This window comes from Anopheles nili, chromosome 2 (assembly GCF_943737925.1).
Source record: "Anopheles nili chromosome 2, idAnoNiliSN_F5_01, whole genome shotgun sequence".
Lineage (NCBI taxonomy): Eukaryota > Metazoa > Arthropoda > Insecta > Diptera > Culicidae > Anopheles > Anopheles nili.
In genome coordinates this window covers 45,859,497-45,881,641 of record NC_071291.1, presented here as the reverse complement: position 1 = coordinate 45,881,641, position 22,145 = coordinate 45,859,497, and the positions used below count along the sequence as shown (strand labels likewise).

Here is a 22,145-nt window from a genome sequence, read left to right as displayed (position 1 = left end):
GGACTCCTCTACGACCTCACGGAGAAAAAGAAGAATAATCTACTATTCCCCCTCCTCCAACACCTATATTGTGGGCTGTTTTGTTTCCCTTTCATTCGTTTCAAAGTTCAATTGCGTTCGTTTGTGGGTTAAGGCGTTTGAGTGCGTTGATCGCTGGGTCACACCCGTGCACGTTGATTGATAAATCGTGCGGACCAGAAAGTAGTAGTACAACCGCAGACAACCGCTAGTCAATCGGGGTCGTTGTACCACGCGTGTATACAACATCATTGCGGAAAGGTTGCGTGGAGTGTTTAAGGACGTAGCGACAGAAACGAGACGTGATCAAATACCTCCAAAACGATCGATCAACGATGAATCGTGAAAGCATCTACTACCTTCCGGAGGGAAGCAGTGAGAGCACGTTTTGTTACGATGAGAGCTGCCCTCGATTACCTCTGCCCAAGCTGGACCACACGCTCAAGCGCTACTTGGAGTCAGTGAAGCCGTTCGGGACGGCCGCGGAGCTGGAAAATACGAAACAAATCATCGAGACCTTCCGCAAGGGCGTTGGAGCACAGTTGCAGAAGATTCTGGAGGAGAAGGCAGCGTGCGAAAAAAATTGGGTAAGATTGCGTTGTCATTGCGGCATGGCACGAAAAAAAAAACCAACAGAATCATGCATTTGTTTCGCGTCATTATCTCAGGCACACCCGAGCGCCATATATTTTTCGGCGTATTTATTCAAGCGTCAAAGATAAAAGGGGGTGCTGGAATGGAAAACCAACACCAACACCACTGCACCGTGTTCCGTGGGGTGTAAAGTTCAATCACCATCGTCCACGATGGGGCCCTTGTATGCAACTGTCCGTCGACGGACGTCCGAGAGTTGGAGCAACCGATCGATCCAGAAGACGGCAGCGTAGTTCTGTTGACGGAGCAGCAGACTTCGGAAGCTGTACAGCCTGGCACGTAGCAATGGCGGTGGCCGAAAACGGTGCCCATGTAGTATGTTACGCAGGATGTCTTGCTTAAGATCGATCGGGATGCCTTCCGGGATTCGGCTGGATGCTAGCTCTCCCTGACCACTGGAGAGTTCACTCGCTTCGTCGTCGGCTCGCAGCATCTTGACGAAGGCGTGCTTCAGCGCGACCTGCGCTTGCAGTTGAATGTCCTCGTCGAATTGATCCAAAAATCGAACGATGTTCGCTTGCGAAGGAAGAAAATCGTCAAATGGCTGTTGGCACTCGGTTGGGAAGAGGGAATCCATCGCTTGTTTAAAATCCACTTTTTCCAAACAATCGAAAATGGTGACCTCGGAACTATCGATGTTTATGTCCTGCGTGCTTGCCATGCCGCACAGGACCAGGACTACGGCAAAGATCCAGGATAGAATATAGCACATTTTGATTGACGCTTTGGAACTGTGCCTTCCGAGGCATCAAGCAATTTTTGATCCATAGAACCCAATGGCCCCAGTGAGTGTGGGAAGTTGCCCATCGGTTCGATAAGAAATTAGATAATCATCAACACCTGTTGTTGCTGATACGAGCCATATACGAACGCTTGTATCTGTTTGCAGGCAGGTGATTCTGGAAAAACCAAACATTACGGAGCATGTAGACGTTTGCAAACAAGATGAACAATGCGTTTACGTGCTTTGTTTTTCAGCCATGATTCATAGCCGGAAATACGAGAGCGTGGGTAGATACAACGACAAGACAAGATAATTTATCTAATGGAAATGTTTGTTTTGAGAGATAGAAAGCGAGGTGTTTTTTAGTATAAAAGAAGCTACCTCGAGTAGTTTAAAGAACACAGTATAGTTCGGTAGACAGAGAATCAACTATGAAGCTAGCTTGCATCGTCGTGCTCGCCGTTGTGGCCATTGGAGTGTCGGCTCGTCCCCGTCCGGACGATTCGGAACTGCGCGAAAAGTTGCGCGAGTACCTAGCGCTGGTACCGGAGAACATCCGCGTGGAACTGGAGAACGCCATCCGCAACCGTGAGAAACCGTCCCCGGTGTTCTTCGAGCTCGTACGCCAGCAGCTTCTGACTCAGCTGCAGGAGAACCAGCGTTTCCGGGCATTTGCCGAGCAGAAATACGGCGAGTTCCTGGGTCTGCTGACGCCGGAACTGCGCGAACAAGTGGATACCCTCATCATGAATTGGATCAACAACGGGGAGGTTCCGCATGCTGATGAAGAGCTACGCACGAAGCTGCAGGAGCACTTCCACAAGCTGAAGCAGTCCCACTTTGAGAACTTCCTGTCGAAGCTTCCATCGAGGCTGCGTGAACAGGTGCAGGCTGCTCTGAGCGACGCGCAAGAAGGACGACCGCATTTTGGTGCCGAACTGCGTGATGCCGTTCGTGAACATTTCCTCAAGCTCAAAGCTCCCCAACCGCTGTAATCCTACTGTCGCTTGCTATCGATTTAAGAATAAGTTGTTTATCGAGGTTGGTTCACTGATGATCAGATGAAAATATAACCTAAAAGGAATCGGGATTGTTTGCGCTTTATTTAGCTGTTGTGGGCTCGTGTTTTATTTCGAAGATATATTGAACAATTAATTTATATTACCAGCTAACGGACTGTCAGTAATACATGAAAAATAAAACAATTTAATGGTTTTCAATCTTAACGAGTGTTAACAATCAAATAATCAATTTATACTCAAATTTATTAAATTTTAATAATGGCCTCTCTCTATCTCTCTGCACTTCAGGTGGATAAATGGTGGGAAGATTATGCATACTGCACGTTGCGCATGTCGCTGATTCCTTACTGCATCATGGTGCAACCGCTGCTGTTAGATACCGTCGGACTGGAGTCGATACCGGAGAACTTTCTGAAGGGACCCGCCGTTTGCTTGTACCATAACATGGTGTTTTGGAAGCTGTTGCGCACGGAACGGCTACGGCCTGTCGCTACCCCGGACAAGCAGATGGTTTTCTCTTCCGATTTATACCGCCGGTTGTACAATACCGTCCGCATTCCGGGGCTCGAAATGGACAAAGTCGAAAGTCACTTCCGAACGGAAAAGGAAGGCCCTTGCGCGTCGCATATCATCGTGCTTTACGGCGGACGCATCTTCAAGGTGCCTGGGCTGGACGCTAAGGGAGATCCGTTGAGTCCGCAGGACTTTCTTTTCGCATTGCAGCAGCTTCAGGTGAAGGTAGAGAGTGAGACGGTCACGCATGCCGGTGTTCCGGTGCTCACGAACGACGATCGCACCACGTGGGCTCGCAACCGGACGCATTTGATGGAACTATCGGCACGTAATAAGGACTCGCTGCGTGACATCGAGCAAGCCGTCGCTCTCTTGATATTGGACACACATTGCCCGGACAGTTTCTCGGATCTGGCACAGCTTGCTTTGACTGGTGATGTACGATCGAAGTGGGCGGACAAAAGCTGCGGTACGATCGCGTTCAAGAACGGAAAGATGGGTTGTTACGGCGAGCACTGCTGCTACGACGGGTCCATCTCAATATCCATCAGCTTGTATGTGATGATGAGCATTGCAGAGGAAGGAATACCGGACTGGAGTGTCCCGCCGGCTAATTTAAACCTTCCCGAAGAAGTAGTGTTTGATTTGGATGACTCGCTACGGCAGGAAATCGATCGCATGGAGAAGGTTGCCTGTGATATGGTATTGTTTAGCCATCTCGTACATAAAAAAGAGCATAACGATATGCTGACAAGGATGCTTTTTTTGCTCTCTCTATTTTGCAGCGAAACAGCGTGCTGGTTTCCATGGATCAGTTTCAAGATTATGGCAAGGCGTTTATGAAAAAGCACAAAGTACACCCGGATGCGTACGTACAAACGGCGCTGCTGTTGACGTACTATCGACTCCACGGATCGTACGCCCCCACCTACGAAACGGCTATGATGCGGCAGTTTTACAAAGGACGCACGGAAACATGCCGATCGTGTAGCATCGAAGCGGTCAATTTCATAGAGGCGATGGAATCATCCGGTGGGAATAATGTCGAAACTGCTAAACTATTTAAGGCGGCCGCCAAACGCCAGATGGAACTTATGAACGAAGCCCGCAAGGGCAATGGGATCGATCGGCATTTGTTTGGGCTTTGGTGTGCGGCTTACGACAACGGAATGCCTATTCCGGAGCTGTACGACGATCCACTGTACAACAAGAGTGGAGGCGGTGGCAACTTTATACTCTCAACGAGCACTCTTGGCTACACGATCAACTGCGGGTTTGTGGCACCGATGTGCATGGACGGATACGGGTGTTTCTACACCATGCTGGAGGAGAGCGTATGGGGCATCTTTTCGGCGTACCGCGACAGTACGGTTACTAGCTGCCACAAGTTTCAGCAAACATTCCATCAGGTCATGCTGGATCTGAAAACTCTGCTAGAGAGCGGTGATATGGGCAACAAGCTTTAATGCAGCATTTGCATGTGGTACAATTTGGTTATAGATTTCTGTTTTGTACGTTAAACGTAAACGGGAGAAGGGTACGTAAAGTTTTATTATCCGAACGAATATTGGCTTTTGGCCGTGGGGGAAATAAACCATCACATTCAGTTACACTACGTTCTTTGGAAAATGTTTATTCTGATGATGAGAAATGGTCGAACTTCGCTAAATAGCAAAGCTTCACACGTTTTGTTGTGCCATGTTGAAATTAGTTTCGGACCGATGTTTTGCGTTTTCCTGGTAGCATCTCCAATTTAAAAGTGACCAGTATGAGGCCGATTACGTGCAAACCAGCATCTGATGATGAGTGCCGGGAAACTGACAGCGACATTTCAGTGGAATATGTTGAAGGCGTTATTGCCGTAGAAAAACAATATTGCATCATAGCTTATAATTTAATGGATTGGTCTTTATCCATGTTTTGGTATAAATGGACACTTAACTAAACAAAATAAACTTACTTGAAGATCCTGTTTTAAAAGTACCGTGAGTATCAATTCCACTGTATATGAGATGTACAGTATGTAAATTTGCATTATTTCCTAGCAAGTTTTGCTTCAAATTACTTACTAGGTATTCTGTGAAAAAATAAGGGTTTTTCGTCAACTTTGTTCGAGGCCTCTATTATAAATTAGATCCACATTGATTCTTTTCAAACAGTAACCATTGTGGGTTTAATTATGATTGTTGTATGTGAATCATACTCAAACTGGTAATTAACAGCTTGATTTGTAAGCCATATATTGCTAGATTTCTATTGCTATTATCTCAGGTTTAAGAATATCAACATAAAACACATATTTAATGGTATTTTTGTGTCTTGTGAATTATTGTAGATTACTGCAAACACAATTTAATCAGCGCCTTCAACGCACTTTATTATCGTTTCGCTTGTTGGTGTAAATATTTAGATACGTTGAAAAATAGTAAATTTTAAACAATAATGTTGACGGTAAAATTTATACGGTGGCGGAGATATTTTAATAGACAACTAGACGAAAGTAGTGGTATTTTGTGTATTGATGACCAATAATGAAAGGCTCTACAAATTTTGATGATTGCGAATGATTTTAAATGACGGAAATGAATGTAAACGCTACTTTGCACAAAGAATAGACTAAAATCATCCATTTAGTATCTCTTTTCATGCCATTTTCCTATCCTTTCCTGTTCTGAATCTGAGAACATTTTCCTCCCGTTTCTTGAGAAGCTTTTCGCTTCCGTGAGAAGCTGTTGCAGGATCATGTGTACTCCGATTTGCCAGTAGCATAAGCCTAGTCTAAATCAGGAACAATGTCACCCGGCCACCCCGCGAATCGCAATTTGTCATTGAGATAAAAAGTCTTCGAATGTGCCTTGACATCGAGTTGATAGCGCGTTCTATCTCGTACAAGGCGTTCGGATGTGATATAACAATGACCGATGAAGATGATTATTCTAATAGAAATGCACGTGATTGGTGAAAAGATGATTCACCGGACCGGTTTGCTGCACCGAACGCTGATAAGACCGAATGCTAATTTGGGCTCATCTGCTCTCGCAGGAAATTGATTCACGCAGAGGTTGCCTTTCATCACACGGCTCTCGGTATCTTCGACAGTTGCAAAGATAAGAACTGTTGCAGCCCATATAAAAGCCTCCAGAGTGCCCAATGCCACACGTAGTCCAAGAGGAAGCAGTCCGAATTCAACAATGATGAAGTCGCAAACGGTTCTGTTGCTGCTCGTGGCCAGCAGCTGCTGCCTAGCCACGCCAATCTCGCGGTCTGTGCTGGCTCGCGCAGATTTACCGGAGGAAACGCTTGACCTGGTTTACGACACATTCGTGACCGTGTTCCGCACTGTGCAGGCCACCTATCCACCGGAGCTGCTGCAGGAGCTGGCCAAGGAGTTGCTGAGCAACGGTGGTCGTTTCGAGTTCTCGGAGGGTCTAAACGCGCAGCTGGAGAAGAAGAACGAGGAAGTACGCGCCAATTTGAAGTATGCCTTGGAAGACATCGCCATCACCGCTGCAGGACTGGACGCTGCGGATGCGGTGGTCGTCAGCAAGGTGCACGATTATCTGGATTATGCGGTTGACGTGATGATCAATTCCGTACCGATGGACGTCGTGGAGGTGATGGTCGGTGAGGTGCTGGAGAAGGAAGGATCATTCGATTTCACCCCAGAACTGGAGGCAAAACTGCTCGAGGCGTTAGCGGCTGCCAAGGTCGAGCTGCGCAAGATCGTTGACTACGAGTTTGAGCTGTTCGAAGATCTGATTGCGCTGGACGATGAGATTCGCGCTCTGATCAACCAGGTGATCGATTATTTGGCCGATGAAACGTACCAGGCTATTCCGTGGAAGCTTCTCGAGGACATCGTGTATGAGGTGATCGAAAACGAGGGTGTGATCGATCTGTCCGATGCGTTGAACGAACGCATCGAGGATACGCTGGAATCGCTGCGTCAGAAACTCCGCGAGGTTCTGAACACGCTAGAGTCCTTGTTCTTCCCGAAGTAGGCAATGTGCGTGTTGTCAACAGCAGCACCGTGGAGAGGAGTAGGCTATGGATCTACGGGAATAAACACTCCAACACAGACTTGAAGGCGTTGGAAGATTTCGGAATAAAGATGTTTCGTTAAAAAAAACTCAATAAACCCCGCAGCATGGAGCCGATAATCGATTTATTGCTTATTTATCAGCTTGGGAAAGAGCTTTTTAAGAGCATCTTCGATGTTGATTTCCTCCTTTTGATCAGGTTGCGCCGCTTTCTCGATCGAACTTGGCGATCCGGCTGTTGTTGAGACGGTATTATCGGAGGCCTGGTGGAGCTTTCGTAGTAATTCTACATCCCCCGTCGATGATAGTATCAAGGCCAGGATGTTGACGTAGTCTTGATTGATTTCGTTTTGAATGTTCGCCGTCACGTTGACGTTTACGTTGACGAGATCACCGATAGTGTTGTTCGATATGTTAACAGTGTCACCGGATGCAATTACCATGGAGAGGAAGATGCTTCCCAGCAGGATGGGAATCGTCACACGACCGTACATTTTGAATGAATGCTTCAAAGCGAGTAGCCAGGAGGCTCTTTTATATTCTTCGGGTTTAGTCTAAAAGGGCAGAGCTTTTTATTTCTGCAGTAGTTTGTGCATTCTCATTTCCGTGTCATTATGTCACCTTCGGACCTTAAAGGAGTATAATCTCCATCGAGTTATCTTCTGATATTGTCATGCTTGATGTCTGTGCACATATGCATACACTCGTCCATCGTTATGCAATCCGATAGGGAGCTCTAATAGATAATGTGCGTAACCTTGGTGATGGGTTCATCTTAGCCTGTTATCGTGGCAACGAACCTGATACACAACAGCAGCTTACGTCACATTGGCAACGGTCATTATGTTTTGGGAAAGCTATCGATATCGGTCTAGAAACGTGATTGAACTAACCATCCAATTCGGTTACACAACGAGCGATCAAATCAGGGGGAGGCTGAAGCCATCGGATCGGTTTCATGCCACGAACGGCTCAGCAACATTTAGCTGATCTATGGATGTTAGAAGTATTTTTTTATTCAGAGAGCTTAATTATCGCTTGAAAAGTCAAAGTAAAATGTGTCGTAAGCGTTTGAGATTATACAATAGAAAATTAACTCTAAGCAATGGTTGTCATGAAAATTAAATGATGTAAAATACACATTTTGTTTGTTTATTGCACGTGGATTGACTTATGTTTCGTCCATCATAGGAAGCATAGAAAGGGGAGTTGTTAGAGTTTTTCATTTATTGTGCATTAAAATAAGGATGAATAATGAAATTTGTTACCCCAATAGCTAACGATGACCATAAAAGAAATAATGCAAATTATGCAAAATAACACCGATGAATGTGGTGGTATTTTTGGTGAAATCTCAATACGCGTGGAAGCCGGAAAAGAAGATAAAAACTATTCAGCGCTTGTCGATAAATTTATGTAAAATTAAACAATACCCGCCCAATGATCATGCACGCTTGTAAACTACGTTTGAACCTTTTTTTCTAACCTTTTCCATGTGAATGTATTAATTACTGTAAACTACAGTAAATCTCACAGCCCAAAATGTTAAAATCTACAGCTTTCGGTGTTTGTGGCCGGCCAGCAAAAACACCACAAAAATCTTGCGACCAGTTCCGTGAATTTTGTTATAGTTTTTTGGTCGAGAATCCTGATTCCGGAACAGGACTGCTGTATCAAATTTTTTTTGCTCATCCCTGTAATATTTTCCAACCGATCAAATTATATTCAGCGGTTTATCGAATAAGCAGTAGCATCGTAGCAGTACCGAAAGAGGCGTACCACCCTCTAGAGATTTAATTTCCCATGAAACATGCATGGTTGTGTGTAAGTGTGCCGCTTTTTTTTGTTGCTGTCGTTCCTCCGAATCTCTGTGTCATCCGGTCCGGTTCGACAAATCATGCCATTTGGTCGACGAGTCACTGGCTGGGCTGGGCAAATACAAGGTGAATTCGGTCCCAAAAAGGAATAAAAAAGCACGCACGTTTGCCGAACGAATAATTGTTGGATGCATCCATGACAAAGGGAAAATGAAGAGCGAACAAAAAAAAAAAAGAAGAGGAAATTATCGCGACCCAATGCAACCGGGTTTTCCGGATTCCGGCCCACGGCGCTTCCGTTTCACCTGTTCCCGTTTTGTTTTTCTCGCAAGCGATGATAGTATCAGGTGGATAAAATACCAGCGGCGAGATGACAAAAACACACGCACGCTTTGGCCGTGGACACAAAAAGACGCAAATTAATTTCCTTCTACATAAACCATCATTTCCCACCGATTTCCCGACGCACGCACTACGCAAGTGGGATGGAAGAAAAAAAAAACAATCGAAACCTTTCGCCGCCTGTCGCCCTCGGCCCTCGTTGGGCGGTGTTTATTTGTTTGTTTATTGCTGTTTGTTTTTGTTTGCGGGCGTACTTCCACCCCCCCGCCTGGGCTTCCTCTATAACACCCCCTCCCCCCCACAGGGTCGTGGGACGGAAATAGTCCGCGGTGGATTCGCGGCGGATGCCGCCGTTATTTTAATTTTGTTTTCAATGGGTGTAATTGTGTCGCCCGAATCGATTCCAGCTCTTCGAGCGGGCTGCCGGCTTGACGACAGACCCCGGCCTACTGGGTTCCGGCAATGGGTCTGTTTTTGTGTGCATCCGGCGGAGGGGCCCAACCCGGGCGGTGGAATGAAAAATTTATTGGTAATTGTCGCAGGCGTTTTCAATGAAACATAAGGTTTAATTAAAAAATATTCATTATTTTTCATTACCATAATTCAATTTAATTTATGTGTTTACAAATAATTAAATCCTTCGTCCGAATTTCTTCGCCAGCATCGGGAGCAGCTCGGGTCCCAAAAACAGTTCCTATCGGTTGCCGTGGCCTCGTACCCGCTTCACGTACCCTGCCAACGCCTTCTCAAGGTCGGTCGTCGTGATTCCGTAGTCGCCATATTCGTTCAGAGCACAGAGCAACACTTGCAGCAGTTCGACGGAGACGTTCGTTCGGATGGTGGTGTTCACGTTCACACTGATGCTGATAATGTCCCCGACGATGCTGTCTCTGATACTGATCGGTCCGTTAGTTTCTCGACCGTCAACGAGCCCCAGCCCAGAGCTGCCTAATAGCCCCGTGAGCGCATCTCTAGAGGCCGTCACACGTCCGATGGCCGTCAAGAAGAAGCACGAGAGCATCAGCCCGAACACTGAGGGTGCCCAGTGCCCTAGTATCATTGTTCTTGCTGGCGCTATCTATCGGGCGCTATCCGTGTGTCAGCTCTGTCACTCACAGGTTGGATGTGGCGCCAAGAAGAATTCCTGGCGTCGTGCGAAACCGATTGATCCGGCTGTCGCTAGAAAACTGACGTGGGCGATGGTGTTGGGGAAGCATTTTGACGTGCCTTCAGCAGCCCTGAAGGGTGCTTTGGGAGTGTGGAAAAGTGTATCCGTCGACGGGCTAGGGACGGATTTACAAATCAAATTCAGCTCGAGCGTGGCCGAGATTAGATAGCGCGTTGGCGGCACGGTGTTGGCATCTGAGGCTTCCGGTGCGAATCGATTAGCTATCGCGGTCCAGAAATCGCCTCTTCGCGACCATAAAAATATGGTCTCGAGGCGTACGACGCAGCTTATTGCGTTGATGGCTTCCGGCGCTGGCAGTTAGTTACGATTGATCAGTCTCTCGAGATGAAGGTAGCAATCGTCCTCGCGTTAACAATCGTCCTTGCGGTCGTCCTCCTGGGGACCGGTTCACCAGTGCCCGGATTCGGTGGGTTGCCTGATCTCAACCAGATGGGGCACGGTTTTGGAGCCCGAATCGGGAACATCATCAAGGGCAACACGTACGATGGGTTCGAGCGTGCGATGAAGAAGCTCACCTCGAACCGGCACACTTCCGCCAGCTCGGAGTCAAGCGCCAGTTCCGACGACAGTTCCGACGATAGTTCCTCGATGTTCGGCTTCAGCGGGAAGCAGTTTGAGCAGCTGATATCGATGCTGCAGCAGTCGAAGCAACCAGAACCGGCGCAACAGGCCGTTCCATACGCCGCCATCGATAATAGTGTGGATTAATAAAGGGCGCCCGGGCTTTGGGCGCAGGCACGAATCAAGCGAGAACCGTGTTCGTGTCCGTAAACCACAACCACAACCGTTGCTTGGGCGGGTTTCGCTGGTGTTTTGAAATAGTTTCCGCTCTCTAGTTTTCGTCCCCCCAAACGCCGGTCGCCGGATGTCCGGGAATGGCCGTGTTACGGCGAAACCGCACACAAATATCCTTTGACAAATGAGCGGCCGTGGCGAGGATGCAGCTGCATCCGGACGCTAAGAAAGCTTGTGCCGAGCTTTCAACGATGGTCAAGCGCTCGAGAGGTTCTGAGATTCGGGACAGAACGTGCAACGTGTCGCATGAAATATGATGACTGAACCACAAATCTATTGGGGCGTACGATGCCCGACAAACGGCGGGGAAGGTCGGCCATTCTGACGAAAGGATATGCGTTCGAAATATTGCATCTCATCAATTACAGCCGAGCTAGGCGCATTACGAGACACGTGCGGTAAAGAACCCTGTTTTCATGTGCTCTATGGGTCGAGCTGGCTGGATAAAATTTCGCCAAAAATCAGATGTCCTGAAATATGAAATGAATAATTGTTTTGTTCATTGTTTCATTGAGCAAAAAACAAAACATCAAAAGCTCCGTATTATGGTCTCAAATTAGATTTATAAGTATTTATTGATCACGCAGAAAACAAGCAGACAAACATTCATGCCGCATATTTGTGTGACTAGCTACAACACCTTGCCGCTGGCTTATCGATCGCGAATATCGTGTTCTGCACTACTTTCGATTGGCCATGTGCTGCTGCACGAGCTTTTCCACGTGCTGGCGCCAGAGCTGCTCCTTTTGATCCTTGGTCAAGCCGGGTGCATCGTAGCCCTTGGGTTTCGTTTCTGCCAACGTTCGCACGAGCTTTTGGTAAGATTCCGCGTTTGCTATGAGTTCAGGAGAAAAAGTTGTCGTAAATTCGGAGCCAGGGGTTGTCGTGATACCGGAGTCAAAAGTTGTGGTAAAATCGGACCCCGTGGTGCTTCCGATATCAACGGTAGTTGAGGTTCCGGGTTGGACCGTAGTAATCGGCGGCGTACCTGTTGGTGTTTCGTTGCTGGCTTCTTCGCTGGTTTCTTCGCTAGTCTCTTCGCTGGTTTCTTCGCTAGTTTCTTCGTTAGTCTCTTCGCTAGTCTCTTCGCTAGTCTCTTCGCTAGTCTCTTCGCTAGTTTCCTCACTAGTTTCCTCACTAGTTTCCTCACTAGTTTCCTCACTAGTTTCCTCACTAGTTCTCTCTCCAGTTTCCTCACTAGTTCTCTCTCTAGTTTCCTCGCTGGATCTCGAGCAGGTGTTTACGTTTACATCACGAAGTTCCACCAACAGCTCCGCAATAACATTCACAAGCTCCACGTTGATCTCACTCCTGATGTCCACTTCTGCATCCACGTCAACTTTCACAATGTCGCCGATATTGTTGTTGCTCATCGAAATCGGTCCACCCAGGACGGAGCCGATCAAGATTGCGAAGAGCGCAACTGAGTTCAACATCTTCATTATTCCAGCAGCGAAGAAATATCACACGGCCGATCGTTCCAAGTATAACTGTTTTATGCCAAGCAGCGACTATTTGTAATCCTTTTATACGATTTTGGAAGGATTTTTTTCTAGCACCCCTTTGAGCGGTTATATATTGGCACTAATTTGTGCGGGTTAAGTGATAAGCAATCACTAATTTCGTTATAATGAGCCGAAAGAATTTATCAAACGGCAGTTGTGATAAGTGCGCAAATTCCACGCGGTAGGAAAGATAAACTAAATCCCCGGCGTAAAGCTGCACTGATTGTGGCCACGAGCGTGCTTCATACGAGCTTTACCACCTCTAAGTAACCCTATGGCAAATGGAGTTTATCAGTGCTTCTTGATGATCGTGTTTTAGCCAGTTGAAACGCCTTGAACTGTTTCAGTTTTATTGTTTGTAATTTAGAAGACACTAGCGTAAACTACGTTGTTGTATACTAGGAACTCGTGGTACAGGGTAGGTGTTAAAATAGTTGAATGCAATAATAATGGTTTAGTAGCGTGAATGTTTATATATTTGTTTTTTATTTGTCATTTTCTCTTCGTAATTCAATATTTTGATCAGTTTAGTTTGTTTTCCTGACTGTTCAATGTTTTAAGGATGTGTTGTAAAAAGTTTTTTTGAAATTAATTTTTGGAAAGTATTTTACATCTTAATTTTTTTCTCTTTTTATTAATTTTGTAATATTTATAAATCTGGAAGGAATTGCTGTTCGTATTGATTTGAACATATGATGGATTTTGGCTCAATACTTGATTGAGCATCCTTCGTACGAAAAGAAAGCTGCAAGTCAAAGAAAACTTTAACGCGGCAAACCTTAATAAAAGAACAGAATTGTTGTACGAGTTAGGATGTTACAACAAATCAAAACCTTGATGAATATTGTTTGAATCTCAGCATAGAACACGAAGGCTCGCTGCCAGCCAGGCGTGTGGTGTAGATTTAATAGTACACAGCAGTTCGTTGCAGTTTGAATTTTTCACCATGAAATAAAAGCTTGATGTTATCAACAATATCTCGGTTTTGAGACGTTATATAAAGAAAACATAAATAATACAGCTCGTAGTAAAGTCCTATGAAGCTCGATAAGCTTGAACATTCGTTGAATATGATAAAACGATTGTTTCACCGCAAGACGAGACTTTTAACAACAACAGCAAAAAAACACGAATAATTCCAGATGGAAACAATGCATGACTGCTAGATAGCATGATCCTGGTTTATGTGCTTTGTTATACGCCCCACATAAAAGAAGCATTTCCATTTCCCTCAAACGCGCATGCAACCGCCCAACACCACTCGGTTACGGATTACCTGGCAAACACGTCAAGATTAAAGACGTTTGATGGAAACAAAATAGCCTAGCATGAAAGCTTATGTTTTTTCGCTCCCCGCCTTACAGCATGATCGATTGCAGTTTGCCAGCGGGCAAGCCGACGGCAAACGTCGTGCTGACCAGAAGGTGAGCGGTATAATTTATGAAACCATTCCTTGATAGCCAACCGAGGCAACCGCAATGGTGGCGTACGTACACGGTGGTGTGTGACAGTGGGAAAATAAATTAATTTTTAAGGAATATGAATGCCGGCGGTGCTGTAGAAGCCCGACTCTCAAGGTCGAAAGAAGCAGGGTGTTCCTGGTGTGCATATGCCGTTTCGGTGTAATTCTGGCTGCATGTATTTATTGCGATGCAAAAATATTCTGACAAGCTGCAGGGTGAAACAAAAAAAACAAAAACCAGACTCAACCTAAACCACTTACCAGTCCGTGTTGTGCGTGATGTGCTAAAAAAGGTGTTTAAGTCCGGCTGGCTGAGTCCGGATGTGCTCATTGCTTGCCTTGGCCACGTGGTGGTGCATGCATTTACTCGCAACTAACCAGGACTCGTTGCGGCGAGCAGGTGACACACGAAGAGCCACCGACATTGGGCAGTGGCAGCATGTGTCACATCCAAACATATATCAACTCAGCAGAACTCAATTGAAAGCAACTGCCGTCAGCGCACGAAACCGACGCCATTTTCCGCTCGGTTCCCCGTCGGTCCGGGAAATTCGATGGCACTGAAATCAAGCCTCGGCAAAGGGCCGTGGCAAATAAAGGAGGGAAAGAAGAAGGAAAAAAAAACGAATCATACACATATATACGCCATGATAAACGAGCCACGGCGACGAACGGGCGAATGAATCACCCATAATGCCCCGCGGTGTGGAGAGTAATGGCGATCGTGAAAGCGTCGGACATTTATACAGTTCTTTGCTCCGCTTTTGGAGTCAAACCCTGCCACAGCCGGCAATGGTGGCGGCTTCCATCGCTGCCGAGTGTGCGGCCATTACGTTACGGTTTACGGACGGAATCACATCAACGTCAAATGCCAAGACATTTAGAGCGACCCAGCGATCCCACGGACGGTGGTTATGATTGGCGTGCTGGGGCGATAGGAATAAGAAAAAAAAACCTCCTCACGAACCCACTCAAACACACGCACCCAAACAAGCACAGGTATTAAAGACTAGGAAATGCAGTTGACCGTTTATGCGCGAACAAGCTGTTGGATGTTGCACGCATCGAAGGGAATAGCGGCGATTGTTTTAGGAGAATTTCTTTATCTTTATCCTTGCCGTTACGGGGCGTTCCGTTGCAATCAGGTATACCTGAAGAGCCATCCGCGAACGCTTGTAGTGGATTTTTGCGAAAGCTTATAAAGATATAAATAAATCCTTTGATTCGGTTATTATGATAGTAGTGCCTAAATAAGGTAATATCTTATTGTTAGTTCATTGGATCAATCTAGTTTCTAATTATATTTTGTTGATATTTCTATAAAAAAAAAAATGAGCGCACGGTGTGGAAGGGAGTAACAAATCGCGATCATAACTATATTGTTGAGGAAATTACTACTTGTTTGTAGCAAAAAGCATAGAAAATAGGTCTTTACCTCATTTAAAATGATTTTGGATGTTGAAAATCCAGAGAACGCCACTGTATCTATATTACGCTAACTATTTGTGTTGACATAGAAGATAATGATAATGATAATGTAATAAAACATATATACATTAAGTTATACACGTTTCAATTTAACGTACATATAGCAATGTGTAATATTATAATGTATAAATATTTGTACATATTGTATTAAATTAAAAGTTTTGGTAGCACACTACAATCTAAAGAAACTCTATATGTTGCTTGATTTAAAAAGTGTTGAATTGAATTATTATTGAAAATTGATGAACAGCTAGGCATGACGCATAGCCATGATAAAAGTGTATCTATTTGTATCTTGTATTTATTCACTGTGAGGTGTTTGAACAAACTGCTAGATTTTGAAAAAGGCTTGTTCAAAAAATCTTTTTTCCTTTTTTGAAAGTCAATTTTTTAAATTTAAGCATACAGCTTTATGGATCATATTTCATAGCGATCATATGTCATTGAGTTAACATATGCACTACAAAGTACCATGCGCCTCCACAAGTATAAAAAATACATAACAAAAACCGCTCCAATTTGTAAAGGTGCAAGTATGTGCAGCTGGAAAAATCCTGAAATGTAAGTTGAAAAAATAAACAAACTTTTAAATTGAAATTTATGGAATATAATTTTTTTTATGAAATTTTGTGGAAGGTACTTTTAAATACTTTATTTTAATTCAATACTCAAGTTTAATATAATGTTGTTTTTTTTTGCTAATATTATGATTTTCTTTTTTATTTATACTTTGAAAAAAATTTAAGAATAACATCATTGAAAAGTAGGCAAAACATCGCTTTGAACGTCATCTCTTAATCTATAAAAATTCAATCGTTTTTTTTTGCACTTTTTCATCTTAGCCATAGTATTTCTCAGAAACTACTGAAGATAGAAACCTGAAATTTTGACTTTTTGATAGTCAACTATTTTATAATTCATAACCGTGTTCTACAATTTGCTTCTATGTAAGTGAAAAATGGGACGGCCTTTTCCTCAACGTGGAGTGGTTTGAGGGATGGATTTATTAGTAGGACACCTGTTCCAAAGTTCAAACTTACTAAAATGGATATATTTACTTTTCGTTCATCACTAGGTGCCGTATTTTATTACATTACTATTTCGTACATACACAGACCCGTAGTTTGGAGATATGTTTCATGCATTGAATCTCCGTACACCCACCGAACATCAACTGGCATGAATAGAAAAGGAGAAACAAACATTTACAGTACAAAAAAAAGGGATCAAAAATTTGTTTGAATGGCTTCCGTAATTTGTGAAGCATTTGTGCTGTTGGCAGATTGGGCTTTTGTCCTGTTTGTGAGCTAAATTATAATGTAGATTACTGTACAGTCTCACGCTCATTGACGATAATCTCCGTAACGTACGCGCATCGTTCGTAACCACAAAACTTTTCCACAAGCAACATGAACCGATGTTAGAGGTCTAGTAGAACCCTTTTGCGAGTTGTAATGTCCCAATTGTTACTTTTCGCTTCATAGCAGTGGCTCAATTAGCAATTCCAAACGTTGCTTAATTCAGTGCTTTTTGTGAGCTGTTTTTGCGCTCAATGTACGTGGCTTTCAAAATGGCTTATTTCATGCCGGTTGAGAGCTGTTTCAGAGGAATTCTCTCGCATTGTGTGTTAAGCATGCATTCACCACATGGCAATTGCATGATAAAGGGTTAAATGCTCACTAACTCCTTCTCGGAACGGGTTGCCCACAAGGTTTAAATAATTCCGGGAGGAAAACACGAGTCGATGTCCGAGGAATCGATCAAATTATCGTGCAGTAATCTTCTCAGTGGGACCATTTCCCAAAGTCCCCAACAGCCTTTACATGATATCTGGGAAAAAAGTGCAAATCCTTTCGATATCGAAAGATCGCTTTCTGCGCTAATCGCCATATCGTGCCCGGCGAAATCACAAGCGGTAAGTGAATAACAGAGCAGTGGCATAAATATTGCATCTTCCAGCAATTCCCCCCAAATGAATCGTTATGATTGTGCCATTATGTGCCGCACCAGACTTATTGGAGCACGTTCCGCGACGACTGAGACTGAGACTGAGATGGGCCCCTCTTCGACCTCGTTCGCGCCATAAAGCTTCGCTCAAGATAACGAACGTAGTGCCAGCTCGAGCCATGCAAAATAACGCATAATATATGCAGCCGACATCGCCTCGAGGTCGCTTGCACCACTGCGGATTAGAGTGAGGCCAGCGAGGTCGTCTCGAGGAATCCCCTTTCGAGGAGGACCGACGTTTCCTTTTCACGAGTCGGTGAACATCTTGTGCCGTTTTCGTGCGCCCGTTCGATTGCGATCGAGAAAGTTAGCTGTGTTGCTAGCAGCTAGCGCAAACTTCCGAATGTTTTATTGTAATTGTGTTCCGGTTTCCGGTCGCCCGGGATTCCGAGGACTCACGAGTGTGTTTGTGTGAGTGTGTTTACTTTTGGTTTAGCTCCAGAAACGCCAGCAGGCCAGCCATAGTTAACCGGGACCGCTGCACCGATGCCATCGGAATCCATCTTTTTCGATAACACACCCTGCCAGGGTTGGAGCCGTTCGCCGTTCGCCGTTCGCCGATCGATCCCTTCGAACGAAAACGGTCACTTTTCCGCACTTTTCCGGGCTCAAAAAAGCCGCACCGACAGATGCAAATACGTGCCGAGTTGTTGGAGGGAAATTCCGGCAGCCATCGGCAGGGATGCCGCACCCAAATGAGACCCGTGTTCGTCCGGGTTGCGGTGTTTGGGAAGCTTGTTTGATATCCACCGGACCGGAGCCAGCACCGGACATTTTATGTGTGTCCTGCCGTGGGTCAACACCGCGCCTGCCGCATGGTTCGAGTGCCGGGGTTGCCGGAATTGCAACCGGAAATCGGACGGGCGCTCGGTCGGTTTGGCGTGGGTAAACAACTCGACGCCCGGGTGTCGCGGTTTGGCCCCGTGGTCAGGGTACCGAGCTTCGGATTACCGATTGACCGATGGGGACGTTGCACATGTTTACCGAACAAATTTGCAATTATCGCCAGCTGGATCGGGGCATCGTAAGCATCGTAAGCTGGCCCATTCCGATTGGCTTCGGTATGCTTCCGGCGATTGGACGATTGGGGACACGATCTGACTATTTCTGGGGCCACCTGCAGGTCGGCAGGTGTTTAGCTGACGCTCGACATGGTGGACATTGATGTGCCCGACAAGTGATAAACAATGTGCACATCCTGCAAGGACACTCGCTCTCGCTGATTTGTCCCCTTTGAACTGGTGATGATTGAACTTTTTTTCTTTTGAAGATGATTGAAATTTTTGAACTTCTAATGATTGCCCGAGCGGGAAGGATTGCTTTTATTCAGTTTTCATCCTTCACCATTCTCTCTCTCTCTGTCGCACTGGCGCATGCAAACAAAAAAAGGATCCCTTTCTGAGGATACGAACATGAACGCAACCCCAACAGAAAGGATGACCCGACTAATGTTGCGCTAACGGCCTGCAGCGGTTGCACCCTGGAGCCGTTTCATTGCAATTTCTGGTCAGTGAACATATTTTTAATTTTATGCTCCGATGGGACCCTCTCGACTGCTGTCCACACCTGTCGTCGGCACCAAACCGCGCTTTCCCGCTCGCGGCACGTGTCCGGATGAGCCTTTCAGCAGTGCACAATTGAAATACGTTCACCGTTTGTCCACCGTTCACCGTTGCTAGGCAACGTACGGAGTGCTTTGTGCACTTGTGACGACTGCAGCCGGTGGCTCATTACTTTGATGTTTCATTACTTTGCTTCCTGGATTCTGAAACACCGGTCCGTGGTCTATGAGTCTCCGCAGTTACGGCCGAAAGAAATGCCACCGATTGGCGAAAGGATGGCGATATGAGTTATTCTTGGTAGAGAGTGAGAGAGTGAGAGAGAGAGAGCAAAGCTGACTTGTATGCGGTGTAAATTACACGTGATGAACGAGACAGAGACACTCGAGAGTTTGTTGTTATGGATATTGGTGAAATTATGTTTCAATGAAACAATGGTTACACGGGAAACGTATGGAACATTGTGGTCTAATTTTCGCTCTTAGAGTACGACTGTGACATTTGAAGTGTGGTGGAAGGCATTCGAAGGATATTTTGAAGAACGCGCACCATATTCTTATGATTGGGGTCTAGTTTATGCAATATCAAAAAAAGGAAAAATAATTAAATTGATGAAATCCGTTCTCTTACTCTGGTATTATATTCATATTTGATTTAATGCAGAGTATGGCTCGAAGCCACGGATCTGACGTACCAGTGATCTGACTTAAAACCCAGCTGTGAAATGGGTTGTGTAAAATGTAAAAGCTTGTGATTATTGCACGATGAACAAGCTACCGCTTAGGTGCACTAGGTGCACAAAATTTAAGATAGTTATAATACTAACCTATATAAAAGGATATTGTGTTATTAGAAAACGCTCGGCATCTTTATTAAAATGCTCGACAAAAACTTTCATTAAAAAAGGGTTATTAAACCAAAGAGCTAACGAATAAAACAATTAAATGATTTTAGTCGATGTTCGCGATGTTTATTGTATATTCAAAGTTCGCTAGTTTGTTCCATAATTAGACTGTTTCGGTAGTGCATGGTCGTTAGCAATACACTGTTTTGGTTGACGTTAATACTAAAGAACGCAGCCAGTAGCGGCGTGCAGAATTACTCATCGATTGTATAACTCGACGAGATATTATTCAACCGTCATCGAGCAGCGTTGACTGCGTTGATGACGATTTAAGCTGCATAATCCTTCGCTGGCAAAGTATACCTTCGGAATGGATGATTATCGCACGAATGAGTAAAATGAACGAAAAAAAAAGAGCAAATACGTAACAAAAATAGCCTCTTTGGTGCCGAATCAGCGCCACCAATGGATTGTGACTCATCGCAAGTGGCGTTGATCTAAAAACAAAATAAAAACACTCCTCACAGACGGCTGTTCGCCGATAAGCGTATCTCAAAATGGCCAGGAAGTGAACGTTTGTCTACCAGGTCAAAAGTTTGCGCCTAGTACTTTGACTATCAATCGGCGCCCCACCGCTGCCGACAAATCAGTTATCGTTATAATTCTAGTTTATGGCTGTATAAGCTGTTGGTTGGGAAGCCTGATCGATTATTAATTTATTTCACTCAACTGATATGGTTCCATTTGGTTTGACGTGTGGTTATGAGTCATTCAAAAAAGGGTCATGCTGGTACGATTGAGTCAATTAGTTGGCGTTTGTTGGACAAACGATTCAAAAACGATGGCACCAGTGGCCTATTCTTTTGTTACGATACTTTGGTAAAAAGATGGATGCAATTAGAGTGATGCAATTGCGAGATTCGTCTATGTATATACAATCTACTAAAGCTCCGAGGACCTTACGGAACCTCTTCACGCAACGATACAATACTCTATGGGACGAGGATGCGTTCAAGATGTGTCTTTATTCCATCTCGGATCTAACCTTGAATCGCGGCCACATTCGAACCACTTTGCTTTGGGTGCGCATCTACAGCTGCATAAAGAAAAGCTCCAAGGAGTAGGGCTTCATCGTCGGTTTCGTTGTCATTGACCGTGTCACCTGTGTGCCTTTCTCATCCTACTAGTTCCGAGACTTTGCGTCTCTTAGCACTTGTAGCTCGCTGTAGATGTTTGTTGAATGAATCGGTGAATGGATGAAACCTTACAGAAAAAGAAACACATCACCTAGGCAGCACGGGTCCTGTGGAGCTGGAATATCAGATTTCTGCACACTGAGGAAGTTTTGAAGTTGACAGGAAAATTTTACCAATACTGGAATTTTGTTGACCAAACACGACGAGTTTGATAAATATGTATGTCACTAGCCAGTTGGGTTTTAGAAACTTATGTGTAATTGAAATTAGTTTCAGTAATCGATCGTATGCACTTTTAATCGTCCCGTTTTATCCAAAAGATGTTTCATCCTATGCAAGGATAAGCTGTACAGTTTCGTGTTCGAATTTGAAAAGAATTGGCTAACACGTGGTTATAAAACATCGCACTTTTCCACTGCCACCGGATGGGTGACCTACATTTCCTTAGCATTCACATCCTTCAAGTCCTCGAGGTCACCACTTCATGATTTTCCTAAACGGTAGCCCCGAAAAAGCCTAATTATCCCCAAGCGGGCGTTACATTCGATTGCGAAAGCTGCCAGAAATGCCCACCTTAGCTTGGCATCGGTACAAGTGAGTGCATTCCGTGCTTTCCCCAAAAGTGCACTCGCGCATGCAACGATGCATCGAAGCAGGCGTTGGAAACGAATCCAACACTCTCCGCCGGTCGGATTGCGCACGATTCTCATGACACGTGGGGATGGCCCTTGGGGAAATGCAACGGATGGGCATGAAACTAATTAAGAATTTAATTAATTATTAATCGACCCGTGACGGAATCGAGCCACGCGGCCGTCACGCGAAGGCTCGTGTGAAGCCGTCGGAACAAAGTTCTAACATGCGGAGGATGCAAAACGAACCGCGCCACGAGACGCGTGGCTTTAAGGAATGTTGGAATTGAAATTCGATTCCGATGTGGCACTTAATTGAAGTGATTTGTGGACGTGAG

The 22,145-nt window shown here is 45.0% G+C and overlaps 2 protein-coding genes across 2 annotated transcripts; one reads left to right on the top strand and one right to left on the bottom strand.

The window, feature by feature from the left end:
• Positions 1–212: 212 nt before the first annotated feature.
• Positions 213–4,521, top strand: LOC128730331 (peroxisomal carnitine O-octanoyltransferase). Its single transcript, XM_053823373.1, has 3 exons — positions 213–605; positions 2,707–3,633; positions 3,717–4,521. Exons 1-3 carry the CDS (start codon positions 354–356, stop codon positions 4,395–4,397), a joined length of 1,860 nt encoding a protein of 619 aa, XP_053679348.1. The 5' UTR covers positions 213–353; the 3' UTR covers positions 4,398–4,521.
• A 7,273-nt stretch (positions 4,522–11,794) lies between these two features.
• LOC128724122 (VID27-like protein) lies at positions 11,795–12,550 on the bottom strand. The gene is made up of 2 exons (XM_053817890.1): positions 12,103–12,550; positions 11,795–11,949 (listed from the first exon to the last, which is right to left on the bottom strand). The coding sequence occupies exons 1-2, from the start codon at positions 12,548–12,550 to the stop codon at positions 11,795–11,797; spliced, it is 603 nt and encodes a 200-aa protein (XP_053673865.1).
• Positions 12,551–22,145: the final 9,595 nt, after the last annotated feature.

What these genes read in the sequence shown, in the direction of transcription:
- LOC128730331 (XM_053823373.1), top strand. Translation starts at nt 354, where the DNA reads ATGAATCGTGAAAGCATCTACTACCTTCCGGAGGGAAGCAGTGAGAGC. An exon ending in CAGCGTGCGAAAAAAATTGG is followed by an intron (nt 606 to 2,706) that starts GTAAGATTGCGT and finishes TCTGCACTTCAG; the next exon opens with GTGGATAAATGGTGGGAAGA. An exon ending in AGAAGGTTGCCTGTGATATG is followed by an intron (nt 3,634 to 3,716) that starts GTATTGTTTAGC and finishes TCTATTTTGCAG; the next exon opens with CGAAACAGCGTGCTGGTTTC.
- LOC128724122 (XM_053817890.1), bottom strand. Translation starts at nt 12,550, where the DNA reads ATGTTGAACTCAGTTGCGCTCTTCGCAATCTTGATCGGCTCCGTCCTG. An exon ending in CAGCAACGAAACACCAACAG is followed by an intron (nt 11,950 to 12,102) that starts GTACGCCGCCGA and finishes CTGAACTCATAG; the next exon opens with CAAACGCGGAATCTTACCAA.